The 16,011-nt window shown below is 38.8% G+C and overlaps 1 protein-coding gene across 3 annotated transcripts in view; it reads right to left on the bottom strand.

Annotated features, from left to right (window-relative positions):
- PPP3CA (protein phosphatase 3 catalytic subunit alpha) overlaps positions 1-16,011 on the bottom strand; it is a 298,560-nt gene that overhangs the window by 4,191 nt on the left and 278,358 nt on the right. For 2 of the 3 annotated variants that reach the window (XM_079921013.1, XM_079921015.1), the window contains exons 11-13: positions 10,777-10,861; positions 4,667-4,764; positions 1,594-1,623 (exon numbers count right to left, since the gene is read on the bottom strand). In XM_079921013.1, coding sequence (XP_079777139.1) covers positions 1,594-1,623; positions 4,667-4,764; positions 10,777-10,861 — 213 coding nt within the window. The remainder of the gene's footprint in view (positions 1-1,593; positions 1,624-4,666; positions 4,765-10,776; positions 10,862-16,011) is intronic. The other variant, XM_079921014.1, reaches the window with a different exon arrangement.

Genomic DNA, 16,011 nt, shown 5'->3' with positions numbered 1-16,011 from the left:
CATCATAGTTAATACATATAAAAAGTTGGTCATCATAATTGATGAAGCGATTTTACGAATTGAAACGGTAAAAGTGGAATCTCTCTTTTAGGTTGTTTAAGGTTTTAAAATAAAGCCAATAGGGTGAGAGCATAGAAATTCAAAATCTAGCGAGAGCAATGGCTATGTCCGGAATGGGGCTCCATTTCTAATCATTTCTGTCTACCCTGGTCTGGAAGAATGTGTGCTCTGCTGTAGTTGCTGGTCAGACGATGGGTATTAGCAATTTACATTGGTAGTATACTTAACACAACACAAGAGTCACAGAAACCACAGAAAACAGCCAAACTATCAACAAGAATGCACACTGCAGATTAGAATTTGCCAAGAGGAATAGAGAATTCCCACATAAATAGCAGTTTATTCACTGCTATTTAGGAAGCAGTTGTATTTTCTCTTACAGTGCTATCATTTCCCCTACCGTATCCAAATCACGTACAAATTAAAGAAACTAAAGTGGCACATTTTACATCATATCAAAGCACCAGAAAACACAATTTTGGGAACAATAAAACATTATCTTGCAAGAACAAAATACAACTGAAAAATTTTGTTTTAAAGGGGAACTTCAAATTATTATTCTTTTTAAAATTTCCAGAGGGCGTGGTATGTATCAGATTAAAAACTATTTGGATAGGTAGTCCTCTCCTAACTCTACGTTTCAAAAGCACTTGATTCAAAAGGAATTGCGAGAGGGTCCACTCTATTGTCCTCGAGCAGTGCTGGGACACAGTCGGTGGTGAATATGTCTCGTTTCTCCTGAAGCACCCGGCACAGTGCCTGGTGCCAAGAAGGCACTCGGTGGCTATTAACCAGTTGAGTGATGACTCAATATTCCCTATGCTCGTTACCGGCCACTTCTACAGCCACTAGATATTTTTGAACTCTTTAGAATATTTTGCTGATGCTAACTGTCCTACAAATACCAGTACGTTAAAATTTCTAAGACTAGCAGAACTGTTTACCTCGTACACAGCTGTCTCTTGTTGGAATATTTTTTGGAGACAAAAATTAATGTTGAACTACAACAAAGCACTATTCCAATGAATTTTTTTTCTAGAAATTTCTGAAGACTAGACTTAATAAACCTATTTTTATTCTCTCCTTTTCAGTGCCGACTGAAAGTGATTTGAGGGAGGGACATGGTTCAGCTCAAAGAATATTGTTCTATCCATTGTTTGTCAAAACGGCTGCCATAAACCCCACCCCACATCATTCAAGATCTCTAATCCTTTTGTTTTCCGTGATTATACTAGGATCATTGTATACAAAGTCAAACATAGCTTTAAGGGAAAAAATAACAAACAAACAAACCGGAAAAGGACATTTTCCCCTTTAAAGCAAGAACATGTTGGTTAATACTGAGCCACAACTGTTAGCCCAACACCCACACACTCTGTACAAGCTACAGCAAAAAAAACGAAAAAAAAAAAAAGAAAAGAAAAGAAAAGAAAGAAAAAGAAAAGAAAAAGAAGAAAGAAAGAAAGAAATGAATACACCCAGCAGAGCCCTTGTCTGTTGCAGGTACAACAGAAAGGGGACTGGCCAATTTACCTTCATCAGCCTCAATAGCCTCAACAGTAGCTGAAGAGAAGAAAGGGGGTGCAAAATGAATGAGAAAAATGAGCAGAGGATTTTTAACTCTAAGAACACATCAGTGACGATCAAGGGCGCTAAGAGGATTAATGTTCCTGTAAGTGCTGGTTTCTGGCACAGACAAAATAGAAATACTTCAAAGAAACGAAAAAACACCACGAAAATGATGGGGGTTTTTTCTTGTTTTTTTTTTCATGAGCTGGCTACACGTATCTGAGTGACATGATTTGGATTTTGTTCACTAAATACAGGAGAAAATGATTAATCCTTTAAGAAAACACTCAGGAAAGGTTTCTTGGACTTAGACTGAATCTACAAGGGACTAGGTCAATCGAAAATGTGAATCTGACTCACATGAAGTATGATAAACCCACTGCTACGATTGGTAATTTATAGTTTTAAAATGCCCCCAAAATGGCAGAGCTTGAAGTGTTGTCATAATGTCAGTGGAATAATTCACACTATTTAATATTAAATGGCACGATTTCCTAGTGGAATAGAAAAGCAGGGGGGATGCAAATTTAGAGTTGCGTCTGAGTTGGTAACACATGTGACCCTTTAAACACAAACATCGAGCGTGTTTCGAGAGGGAGGGAGAAAGGGAAGAGAAAGAGGTTGGGGATGGGATAGCCTGGACTTCTTTTGCCAGGTAACCCAGTTTAAAATCAGTTTTCCTCATTGGAATAGCATTTTTGGAAACAAAATTCTTGAAATGTTATAATCACGTGATAATATGCCAGTAGCAGCAATAATTCTATCAGCATTTTAAAGAAAGGACCGTCTAAATACGGAAACCTCAGCATATTTCAGAGGCAAAATTTTTAAAAGCCCATTGCTTTATCAGCAATTTTTATAATAAGCTTAGGGTCTATATTCTCGCTTTAAAGGTGTATGAATCTTTCTATGTTATCAAGGTTAGGAGATATTTCCCTAATGAAGTGCTAAAATGCAAAACTTCTCTGTAATTCTAAAATGTTTAATATTAAAATCCTACCCCTTGACTTTAATTTGCATATTTCTTATAATTTAACGTTTTAAAACTAGAGCAACTGCCAGATGTACACTATAATTTACTTACAGTGCATTTTAAATTCCTTATGATAAAAATGGAGAATGGTTACCACCATGGAGAAAAGCCAAATAGCAAAACTTAAGTAGTTTCCCCTTTTAGACAGATTAAAGGGCATCAGACAATGAATTCTGAAACTGTATTAACGTACATGATTTAAAATATACACTGACTTTTCAAATTCTCAGGACTAATAAGATGTCGGCTGTGTGTATGTGTTTGTGTGTGTGTGAGTTCAACACTAAATGACAAACAGATGGATTTAAAATAAAACGACAGAACAGGAAACTGAATAACCCAGGTTAAAATACAGGTGAAAATCTGGAAACAAAACAAAAAATTCTAAGAACTTAAGTTTAAAAGTAAAGCAAAATATCTGGAACCGCACCAGGACCAACATATTAGAAATATGTACTGTCCATTATTAAGTGTATTCTTCTAAAGCAACTGTGGCCCATAGTTTCTGATAATACACCTGCTGTACCTTAAAACTGTGCTTAACAGAAACTATGCAGATTTTAGTCAATTAGGTAGTTGTGCATTTTGTGCATACAAAGGATCCATTTATGCTAATGTTCTTAGAGAGCATGTTTACTTTGGTGGGAAAATTGTGGGTTTTTTCCTGAAGTTACTAAGATAAATTTTAGCTACAAATTAAATGAGGAACTTACTTCAATACTGTGGTATCTTCCTACCTTCATTTAGAAATTTTTTTTTCTTTTTGTGGCAACTCGAAGACATTGATGTTGGAATAAATTCATATGAAAATAAAGAAAATTTTAGTGATGCTGCTAGGAGGTGATCATTTAGCAGTACAATATCCATGAGGCTGGGCATCACTTTCTATGTAAAAGAGGTGTATCTAAATAACATTACCATAAGAATACCAGAATCTTCTAGACTGAGGGACAGGGATAGAAAAGAAAACACAAACAAAGATTCAGGGAAAGGGACAGGGAAATAAGCAGGAGGCTGAGATCTGCTTTGAAAATGTTGAGTGTATTGTTGTTTTCATTTTTTTCTGTTAGAGTCTAATCTAAAAGCAAAATTTCCATAAAGTATGCTAAAATTGGACTCTAATGATAATATTAGTTAAAATAGATAACAAAAGTAAAGAGTGCACTGACGGGGCTGACTAATATGGTAGCCACTAGCCACATGTGGCTATTCAAATCAAATTAATGAAAATTAGATAAAATAAAAAACTCAGTTTCTCAGTTGTAAGAGCTATATTTCAAGTGCTCAATGGCTATACATTGCCAGTGGCTTCTGTATAGATAGAGAAATTTCCATCATTACAAAAAGTTCTATTGGACGGCACTCATCCAGAAAACTACAGATTTTAATACAAAATCTACCTTCAAGGAAATGTTTTCATCCTTTCTTAAAAATAACATATGATGGTACTCACTCTCTTATGTTTTGAGTGGATAAGTCAGAGAAAAGGCACCTATGACTTCATTTCTATTCAAGTGGATAACAAAATCATCCTTTTTATTCTCTTCCTCCATTCTCCACTAAATCCTAGACTTAAGCATGGATAGTTATGTGTCTATGTGTTTATTTCATCAATCCAATAGATAACCTGTACATTTAATAAAAATGTAATTAAAAAGTTGTTTCTATCCACTGCTTGGCTCCAAGTGGTCAAACCTCCTGTGCGTGTAGATAAGCTGAATGAGTTGTCTTACAGCGAGGCCTGGAATCGTGGTTAATGTGCAAATGAGGACGTGGGGGTAGCGGGGGTCAAGAACACATTCCAGCAAATGAGGGAGCTACTCTGTGGGGCGCGACTGGTCAAACTGATGGGGGCACGGGAAGGGAGGGGAGTCTCAGCCCTTCTTCCAGCTGAGAAGATCGGAAGACCAAGACAGACCTTAAATGCGTGAATAAATCAGGGCTCTAACGACACAGCTGACTGAGGTGCCTGCTCAGGTGTGTCATACCAATGGGCCTGCTTACCGCTTTGCAGGGTTTGCTTCCCTCCAGAGAGCACTCCACTGGGGAGCATGCCCGTGGGCGTCAGGCCTTTCAGCGTCAGCACACTCTCACTCTCTTCTCTGCAAAGGCACAATGGGGATGACACATTAACTTTTATTTTCTTTCAAGACAAAGAAAAGACTTAAAGGAAAAGATGTATGTAAGAACTCACATTTACTTCTACCTTGGCTCTCTTGAGTTTTTTCTTTTTTTTTACTTAAAACATACTATAGTTTCACACATTCATATAGAAGTAGTGGTATGCCCATGACATGACGGCTAAGATAAAGTTGGGAATTATGCAATTGTGGAAGTTCAGTCTCTTCTGACTGAACTGGAAAACAATTCTACTTTTGTAAGCAGGCTCACAATACAAAGTGTTTGTGGGCATCCTCCACGACACCATAAATATGTTAAAAAAAAAAAAAAAGAGCCATGGAGAGGGCTGTTGTAAGTTTTCCAGCCTAGGCTCTGCAAAAATGCGTGGGGCTGATTTGACTTGTGAGAGAAAACCAGAGAGTATAACAGATTCAAAAGATCTGATCTATGGATTAGGGAAGGAGGAGTTACATTCAGGGGACTGTTAAGGAATTCTGACATCCCACGACGAATACACAAACTAATGGCAAGTCGCTGATGAAACAACCGGTCAAATTTCCAACTTTTCTTTTTCAGTCTCTTTCCCCATGGATCTGCTAATACAGCGTTGTTTTATTACTCATTATGACAACTGTTTTACAATCAGTTTTATGTACATCATTATTTGAATTACATTTATTAACCACAGCACAGCATTAATCAAATGATTAAATAACCATAAAATAGGGATAACCTCATATATTTCCATATAGTAGACAGTGTAATCCCACATAACCAGAAAAAAATACTTACAATACACATATATATCTAATGTTTATAATATGTACAACTACTTACTCCACATTTTTATGAAGATGGCTAACATGGCCCACACAGAATTCCTAAACTATCCCCAAACCCGCTGCTTCACTATCTTTCTTCGACTTCATCTTTTAGTTAAGCTGAAAGAATCAACCTTTAACTCCTTTTATCCTCTCTTACTCCACATCTACTCAATTAGCAAATCTTGAGGGCTCTACCCTCGTATTATTTCCAGTACCTTACCACTTCTCACAATACTACTACCTCATCTCTTTTGAAAACAGCTTTATTGAGATATAATTAACGTACCATACAATTTGCCCATTTAAAGTGTGTGATTCAATCACTGGCTTTTAGTCTCTTCAGACAGTCGTGAAACATCGGCACAATACATTTCAGCACATTCTCATCCCTCCACAAAGCAGTCTCGTGCGCTCCCATTTCTTTCAGGCTGTATTACCACTCATCTGCTTTCTGTAGATTTGCTTCTTCTGGACACTTCTCATGACTGGAATCAGGTGGCCTTCTGTGACTGACTCCTTTTCGGACCACCAGCATCTCTTACCTGGATGGTTCCAGCAGTCCCTTCACTGGTCTCTCTGCTCCATCCTTGTCACACTCCTGCCCTCTCCTCCCACATCTATTCTCAGTATAGCAGCTGGCTGAGCCTTTTAATACCTATACAGATCCTGTCACTCCTCTATGCAAAACTCTCCCAATGGTTTCTCCTCTCATTAAAGGTGAAAGGCAAAATCTTTAAAAGGTTTGACCAGAGCCCTAAAAAACTAGCTCCCAACCCACAGTCTACCATCCTTATCCATCTCTTGGACTACATTTCCTACCACCACCCACTTCCCTTCGTGGTCCTCACCATGCACCCAGCACACCCCACCTTGGGGCTCTGCACCTTTCTGTGACACTCTTCCCCCAGGTATCTGCCTGGCTCCCTCCCTCCCAGCCTCCAACTCTCTGCTGGAAAACTGCCTTTGAAGTGAGGACTTCCTTGAGAATGCTATTTAAAATATATGTACCTCACTACAAATAATGCAATTTCGTTTCTTTTTATGGCTGAGTAATATTCCATTGTATATATGTGCCACATCTTCTTTATCCATTCATCTGTCAATGGACACTGGGACAAAGTGAGAGAGTGGCACGGACATATATACACTACCAAATGTAAAATAGATAGCTAGTGGGAAGCAGTCACATAGCACAGGGAGATCAGCTCAGTGCTTTGTGACCACCTAGAGGGATGGGATAGGGAGGATGGGAGGGAGATGCAAGAGGGAGGGGATATGGGGATATATGTATATGTATAGGTGATTCACTTTGTTATAAAGCAGAAATTAACACACCATTGTAAAGCAATTATACTCCAGTAAAGATGTTAAAAAAAATATATATATATATATGCACTTTCTTATGCCCTATCTCCCCTTCCCTCTTTTATTTTTATCTAAGGCACTTATCACCCCTGAAGAGCTATACAGTTTGTTTCCTTGGTGCTTTTTTTTTTTTTTTTGAGCTCCTCTGCCCACTACACCCCACCCTAGCTAGAAAAGCTTCATGTGAAAGGGGTTTCTGTCTGCTTTGCTCCTGCTGCATCCACAGTACCTAGACCAGAACAGCACCTAGCACATAGTCGAGATTCATAAAACATTTACTAAATGAAGGAGTCAAAGAAAAATAGGATGGAGAATGGCAGTGTTAATCCACATTTTAGATTTCTGAATCCTTTACTGTTATTTACAGCCAACGCCTAAGCTCCGGCTAATGGCGTGTAATTAGTCCCCAATATGCTGAGAAAGATGCTCTTCAACTCTTGGTCCCTCAGATTCCCACCTGACAGAGGAACTGCCTTCCCTGCTCACTGCTTCCCCAAGATGTTCGCTTTGAAGCAGAAGTTCTGCGTGTATTCGTTTGATTGGTGGATCCTAGGCAACATGTGGCACCTTAAGTGCAAGGGCTCCTGAAAGATAGGTTTCTGGTTCCCTTATAATATGGCAAATTACCAAAATGTAAGGACTGTGCCAGACAGCTATACCTGACAAATGTGTACCACCATCCGTATCCATCCATTACATGTTAAAATGTCTCATTCCACAAATTTCTTGTATTTGCCTCTTCCCTTGCATCTCTCCACCCACAGCTAGTTCAACATCTTTTGCTTGGATTATTTCAATAGCTTCTTAAATGTGCTGACACCCATCAGTCCTCTTGCTATCCAATCTTCAGACTGTCATTACATATACATCTCCACATGGGTTAGCACATGCTCCCATTCTCCTTAGTACTGATCACTCACTGAGTGAGTCTGGACATACTGCGTATCCTCTTTCAGTTTCTGTTTCCTCACTGAGGTCAAGTCAACCTTGCAAGCTTGCCGTGTGGACTCCTCTCAAATGTGTACACCATGAAGCATACAGCACCTGGTCCTCAACAAGCGCCCCGTAAAACACTGCTCCTAGGTCCTTAGGATCTAGGAGGACTTCTCAGCTGCCAGAAATGCCTTCACCACAATTCTCCAGCTAATGGAACCTAGCCTGAACTTCACAGCACTCCACCAATGGCAACCTCTTCATGAACATTCCTTTCAGGAAATAGTAGGGCTCCTCCCCATCCTCTTCCACAGCAGAGCACCTCTTCATGTATTTAGAGCACATCTCATGGCCTTACATTAGTTTCTTGTCTACATGTCTGACATTTTAGTTCAGAGTATCCACTTTGCCTAATGCGCTATACGGTACATATTTAATGCTCAATCCTACTTTTCCCTAGGGATGACCACCCTGTATTGTACAAATGCTTTTATTGTAGGAGAGCAATACAATATACCTTGTTTTTATTTTCTATCAATATGTGCGACCTTAATCAAGTAACTGATCATCACTGGGTTCAAATGGAACCCACTCTCCGCTGGGAATAACTGCATCTTACGTACCAAGATGCAGAGGACTAGAGGGACTTTCCAATTTTAAGACCTATCTGTGATTCTGTAGCATTGTTCCTGTCACTTTCACATGGTTTGAAGACTAACACAGATACAAAGAATTTTCTTTTATGTTAAGAAAGGCTTCTCCTTTTTTTTCCTAAATGTACTTTCAACTGGAAGTGATGGAGCTGTTTTTACTTATCCTCACAGAGACTTCAGATAGAAAAAGAAGTAAGCGCATTTACTGGAAATCTGAGGCATGATAAATAAGCAAGTGTTTATGCAGAGGGACCAGCTGAGTTTATGATCTTCACATAGTCCTTTGCCCCCAAAGGCAATTTTTCTAGCCACACAGCCTCCCTGCTGGCCTTCAAAACTGCTGAATTTGTGTCCATCCAAGGATCTTTGTACTTGCTCCTCCGTTTGTCTTTTTTTTTAAAAATAAATTTATTTATTTTTGGCTGCGTTGGGTCTTCGTTGCTGCACACAGCCTTTTTCTAGTTGCGGCAAGCGGGGGCTGCTCTTCATTGCAGAGCACAGGCTCTAGGTGCGCGGGCTCAGTAGTTGTGGCGCACGGGCTCAGCCGCTCCGCGGCATGTGGGATTTTCCTGGACCAGGGCTCAAACCCGTGTCCCCTGCATTGGCAGGCAGATTCTTAACCACTGCGCCACCAGGGAAGCCCCTCCCTTTGTCTTAAACACTCTTACTCCCTACCTTTGTGAAGGTCATCCCCACACTTGCTCAAATGCTAGACTCAGAGAGTCCTTTGTTGTCCGCGTACTAAAATGAATGAGTGCCTCGCCTCTCACCTGCTATCCCCCTGTACTGCTTCATGGTACATAATGGCTACTTTAAGTTTCGTTATATTTATTTTGAATGAATGAATGAGTCCTGCAAGTTCAGTAGGAATGAAAAGCATCAGAGCAAAGGCAGCCTCATTCATTAGGCCGCAGGGAGCAACTATGCTCTACTTTCAGCTTTAACATGACTTTTCAAGATTTGGCTGCTACCGCAGAGCTATTACTGACTTTGATCTGGTGTCTTTGGGAAAGGATGATCCTGCTTTTCGTCCTTCTCACGGCTCCCTGTTGTTGGTATCAAATCACTTAATTACTCTTTAGTGACTCTACCAGGAGTGGGATAGAAATAGCAAGAAGGAGAAATCAGAAGAGCCGGTACAGCTACTCCACGAAAGAGTTGAAAAAAAGAATCTGGCAAAAATTAGGATATGAAATTATACAGTGTGGAGATGGACTTTCTCCCAAGATATTCCTATTTATCCTTGTTAATAATGTGATTGTGAATTGACTGGATACTCGTCACATATAATCATACTGTATTTTTTTAAATTAATTAATTTATTTTTGGCTGTGTTGGGTCTTCGTTTCTGTGCGAGGGCTTTCTCTAGTTGTGGCAAGCGGGGGCCACTCTTCATTGCAGTGCATGGGCCTCTCACTATCGCGGCCTCTCTTGCTGCGGAGCACAGGCTCCAGACGCGCAGGCTCAGTAGTTGTGGCTCATGGGCCGAGTTGCTTCGCGGCATGTGGGATCTTTCCAGACCAGGGCTCGAACCCGTGTCCCCTGCATTAGCAGGCAGATTCTCAACACTGCGCCACCAGGGAAGCCCTAATCATACTGTATTTTAAAGTAATCTTTTGAAGAGATATATAGATACTTTGTATTATCCAAGAATAGATAACTGAATTTAAGTGAAGAAAAGTGTAGTTAATTCTCTTCAAGAAAACGTGTTTTCTAAGCCCATGCTTAATAACAAGATACGTGATCTATTTAAAAAATAACTACTATATGGGAACTGAGACACTAAATAACTTTTTTCTCTCAATGATTTATTAGAATAATATAGATTCACATGAACAAGCTTTATGGCTGTTCATTTCCTAGAAATCTAGTGGAATGCACCTGATAAATTCATCTTTACCACAGAGAGAGAATGAAAAATAGAAAGGATTATAATAGCTTTTCCATTTCATACCATGTTCAACCTATTGTGAAATAAATGTTTTAAAGTCCTGCAGCAAATAGAGGGATGGAATGTGAAAGTCCCTTTAGAGGCTTTCTCTACAGAAATAATTCAGTAGATTTCCATCTGACGAAAACAGTGAGGAGCTGACAATTCCATTTTAAAAAATAATTAAGAAAAAGCAAAGAGTTTCGAGTAAAATACTTAAATTACCAGATTAAAGTATTAAAATGTTACTGAGTGACAATCAAATGCAACAGAGGACCATGATCCCACCTGAGCACGGAGAACACTCTGGCCATCTTGCCGATCGCTCGTATCTTGTTCCGTATCACTTCCTTGCGGGCTGCAGCCGTTGCACCTATATTTTAAAAACAGAGTTGAGAAGTCAGGTGACTTTTTATTTAACTCTAACTAGTTTACTAATTTACATGTATAACAGACTACAGTTAAAAGCCAAACCAGGTTTGTTTTTTTTCCCCCTCTAAGGATTTATCTGGAAATCAAATTTAAAAGTCTATGCTTCCAGGCAGGAATACTTGCCTGTGATACATTAGAGGTCCCCAAAATGCCAAAGAGCATCTTCTGAGATTTCCAAGGGGAGAGGTAAAGGGCTAACTGAAAACTTACTGAGCAGATGGGGTGGGTTCCTACCCTTCTCTTCTGATTGAGCTCCCTTCTCTTCTGTTTATACAAAGAGAACGTGCATTGGCAGGAAGAGGAAGTGCGTCACCAGGATGGATATTCCCCAGAAAGCGTGTACCAGGGAGCTGGTTTCCTCTCACCTTCTCTCTGATCTGAAAGCCCTCAAACAGCTCCTTTTTTTGTCCATTTCTTTTTCTCTAGTGGCAATGACACCATAGCAGGTATCCCCCAACACATCTAATTGGATTGCATCTATTTTCCCCCAACAACTCCCCACTCCCCATCTGGGCTCGGCCATGTGTCTTGCTTTGGCCAATGCGACATGAGCACAAGCGATGCCAGCAGGAGCTTGAAAAGCACATGGGGCTTGTTCCGTCTCTTGCTCCTTGGTATTTACCCAAGAGAGTGGAAAACTTATGTCCACACGAACACCTGTCCACAGATGTCTATACCAGCTTCGTTTGTAATTGTCAAAATGGAAGCAACCAAGATTTTCTTCAGTAGGTGAATCTACTGTGGTCCATCCAGATAATGAAAAATCATTTGGTGCTAAAAAATAATGATCTGTCAAACCAGAACTTCGTATTGCCAGCTATTCTGCCTGCAAATGAGTGGAGTAAGTCTAAATCCATATGGGAGAAAGCCATTCTCCAATCCAGTCTTTCTGATAACCAAGTGGAAACATGGATTCTTATTCATAATTGTTTCCTTGAATTAGACTCTGTTGGCCAAAACACTGGAGGAGAAAATGGCGTGTGTGCAGGCCCTACCTCATACTTTATGCTGAGTTTCTAACAATATTTATTATTATCTACGATTTGCAATTATGATTCTTCATATAATAAAACCTGTCCTAGAGACCATCTGAAAGTCTGAAGTTTCTGTGCTTGAATTTTAGATGACCTATGATCAGGAGACTCCTTGAAGGACATTTGTTAAGGGAAAAAAAAGTGGCATAGCAATCTCCTTATACTGGTTTTCTTATCTATTTTTTTTTTCAGTTATTCTGTTAAATCATGTTTCAGTTTACTTATTTGGTATGCTATTACCACTCTATGTTTAATATTCCCCAGTCTGACTGACCCAGTCCACTCAGAGGTCATGATGTGCTAAGGGGGAAAGATTCTAACTGTCTCCAAAAACAGTACGACCAGATCATAAAAATCAATCCAACAGACACAAAGAATGGAAAGAGTGGGAGAACCCCAAAAACGGTGGCTATATTTAGAAGCACAACAAGAAAAGCAGCAAGAAGGAGTAGTTAAATGTCTAGAAACGAAATTGGATATATTTAAGAGAAATGAGAAGGGGGAAAATGTACAATCAAGTAAGTGAAAAATACCTAAGAAGGATAATCTCTCAGAAAATTTTCATGAAAGGACTTGTAAAAACCATAACCAGAGCAATGAAAAGCAAGAAACTAAGTAGGAAAGGAAGGGGAATAGATTATGTAGAGCCATCCTTTTCAGCTCAGTATGAGCTGGTACTCAGAAAGATGCTCAAAAAAAATACAGAATTTTATTTATTTATTTATTTTTTAAACATCTTTATTGGAGTATAATTGCTTTGCAATGGTGTGTTAGCTTCTGCTGTATAACAAAGTGAATCAGCTATACATATAAAATATGGAATTTTAAATGTAAAATGAACATTCTGACAGCCTGAGCCCATTTAGCATTCCTTATTTTTCAGACCTAATGACTTACTGGAGAGTATAGAGCAGGTGTCTTACTTTATGTATTCATAGTTGTGCTCCCAACACATGGTGGTTCACAGCATATTATAGCACTTTTCTTAGTGAAGGAATGCTGTCTCCTTTTAGATTTCTCAATAACCCAGGTAAGAGGTTTTAGTACTTCTTTTATAAAATTAGAATATATTTACTCAAAAAGTCAATTAACTTAATCATAGACAGTAAGAAGAGACACTAAAAACTAATATCTCAAAGTTCCATTCTGGGGGATTACCTTCAATATTTGTCAAATAATCAAAATCAAAATGAATATCACACATTTACAACCCACAAAAAAGTAAAATAACCAAATACAATATCTGAGTTAATATGTAATCAAACTGAAAGGAGATAAACAGTAGCAGGAAAGAATTAAGTACAGATATAAAGGTCCTTGTATATTTAGTATTGCTATTCCTGGCTTTTGGTATTTTCCAGAGATCATTAAAACTCTTATTCAAATACTTATGTTCCATTGCAAATCCTCACAGCCCATAATTCAATAGAAAGATCAAGGGAAAAAAAATGCACGTTTTCAGACTTCTACTAGCTGTGACATGCAAATACAATGTCATGTTTAACATTCTTGGTACTTGCTCTATTTAAGTTGTGGAAATATACCACAGTAGCTCAACTTAAAATTCAGTATATTGAATAATAAAGGTGCAAAAAAATACCTTTTACATTAAACTATTTTTAATAGTTAACTACTGTTAACTATTTTTCGGAGAAGAATCTAGTCATTTATTTTAACCCAAAAGTCCCAAACTGAAAGGCAATGTTTCCTAAGTTTAAAAACATTAGTAATTTTAAGTACAATTTCATTTTGTATTTCCATTCAAATAATCATCACTTCTTTTTTAGGCCTCTCTTTTGCTTCACCTTTTAAGAGCTCATCTTCTTTTAAAAAGCCTGGGGTATTATGCTACTAATTCCAGAATCTAGGCACGCTAGCACACTCCATTTTCCTCAAAGGCTAATGTACAGACCAAGGGAATCTTTAAAGATTTGCTTTGACCATGTGTACTTCCTGACCTTAACTTAGTACCTTACTGACTTCTCATGAAGTATGAAAGGTACGTATGCCAAGTGGCCTGCTGAGTGAATGCTGCCAGCCTCTGAAGGGAACTGGAAAACTGCGGCAGCATCGCAGCGATGAGGAACCAAGTGCCAGGGTGAAGAGAGGTTCTTACATGTGGGCTACCTGCCACGCATTAGAGACCCTGGCTCTGTATGGCCCACGGTCCCCATCCATCCATTGAGTGACTACTATAATTCCTCAGTTTTAACTGAATTAGCAGTGTGTGGAAAGTGCTATATAGAATACAATTTATTACCCAAATCATTTATTCATAAAGTGTTCTTGTGAATCCTATCCTGTTCTATAGCCTGCCGTGTGCTAACTGCTAGCAACAGAAATAGGAGGAAAGCATGGTCTCTGCTTTAGGAGATCACGTGAACGCCCATAGCGCACCGTGACACGTATTAAAGAGGAAGCAGCAGTGGCGTGTGGGGCCGGTGGCTGTCAGCTAGAGAGTAGACTGAGCACATCTCTTCTTAGCTCCGTGTTCAGTAACTTCGTACTGGTAACTTGAAACCAGTGGTAGGGAAGAGAATTTATACCAACAAAACCTGCAAGTGCTACAAACCAGGGTCTTTTCCCCCCTGCAGTGAAGCATTGTTAAATATTTACCACTGGAAGTAGATGTGAATAGTCTGGAGAAAAATATTCACCCAAATGGTGATAGTTGAAGGATCCTGAAGGATAAATAGGAGTTAAAGAGAAAGGAGAATTCTCCATAGAAGGAAGAGAATATTCAAGCATGTGGAGGCCACAGGAATCCATGTTATGTTCAGATGATGGGTCAGAAGTCCGGTGTGAATGGGGTTTGCCCTCACTGGGGCGAGGGCAGGCTGAGAATGAGGAGAGAAGCAGGGCATGCCCGGGGCTAAATTGTAAAGGTTTTAGCATAGTAGTAGGGACAAATAAGAAGTTTAGACATTAGCATTCTTATCACAGAGGTACAGAGAACTTACTTTGCACTTACCCACCCCTCTTCAAAAAAATGAAAAGAGAAAGAAAGAAAAAGATGGACGGATGGTTGTATACAGGGACAGAGATGTGAGAAAGCAAATATAATCGAATGTTAATTGTAGAAAGTAAGTGATGGGTACATGTGTATTGACTATACAATTGTTTCAACATTCCTTTATGTTTGAAACATTTCATAATAAAATGTCAAAAAACCCCACTGTATTTGGAAGAAGCTTGGTTTTGAGGGAAAAGGGAGAGAGCAGCTTTAAGAAGAGAGGTCTCTCCATCCCTCCCTTCCTTCGTGTTATATGGGGGATGCATGAGTTTCCCAAAGGAGGCAATGAAGAAAAGTTCTCAGTGCACTGATATTCACCCCTTCCTTCCTCCAACCATCTCCAGGGGGAAACTGGACTGGTAAGATAAGCCCAATTCAACAGATTCTAATTGGTATCAATACCTTTTTGCAACTGTAAGACGTGATGATGAGCTGTCTAAAATTTTAATGCATTGATAGATGCCAGGGGCCTGGGGGTGGGGAGGGGGAATGGGGAGTTAGTGTTTAATGGGGACAGAGTTTCAGTTTAGGAAGGTGAAAAATTCGGGAGATGGATGATGGTGAGAGTTGCACAACAATGTGAATGTACTTAGTGCCACTAAACTGTACAGTTAAATATGGTTAAATTAGTACGTTTTATACTATGTGACTTTTACCATAATAAAAAACATTAAAAAATACATGCAAAAAATCTTTTTTATACTTGAATATCTTATAAAAGAGGAATATTTTCATATTATTAGAAGGTGAAAAAGGAGCTTGCAAAAAATTGAATTGCTTACTCTTTAATGGAAAAAGTAGCAGAAAATTTCCACTTCATTATTATATTGGTTTCAAATGTTTTGCTATTATTTAGGCTTCTTTCTTTAAAGGACTTTTAACTAATACAAGTGTATCCATAGCATATATCTTTAAATGAAATATATTATATTAAAAGGAGTGTATATACATTTCACGCTTTTTCAAAAGAAAGATCTATTTTAAGAACTATGTTTTGCTGGCAAGCTTCAAATCTCTTAAAGCTTTTAATTCAAATTCTGAGAA

The sequence above is a fragment of the Stenella coeruleoalba genome, assembly GCF_951394435.1.
Source record: "Stenella coeruleoalba genome assembly, chromosome: 4".
NCBI classification, from domain to species: Eukaryota; Metazoa; Chordata; class Mammalia; order Artiodactyla; family Delphinidae; genus Stenella; species Stenella coeruleoalba.
The sequence above is the reverse complement of the archived record's forward strand: the minus strand, read 5'-3'. Positions and strand labels throughout refer to the sequence as shown.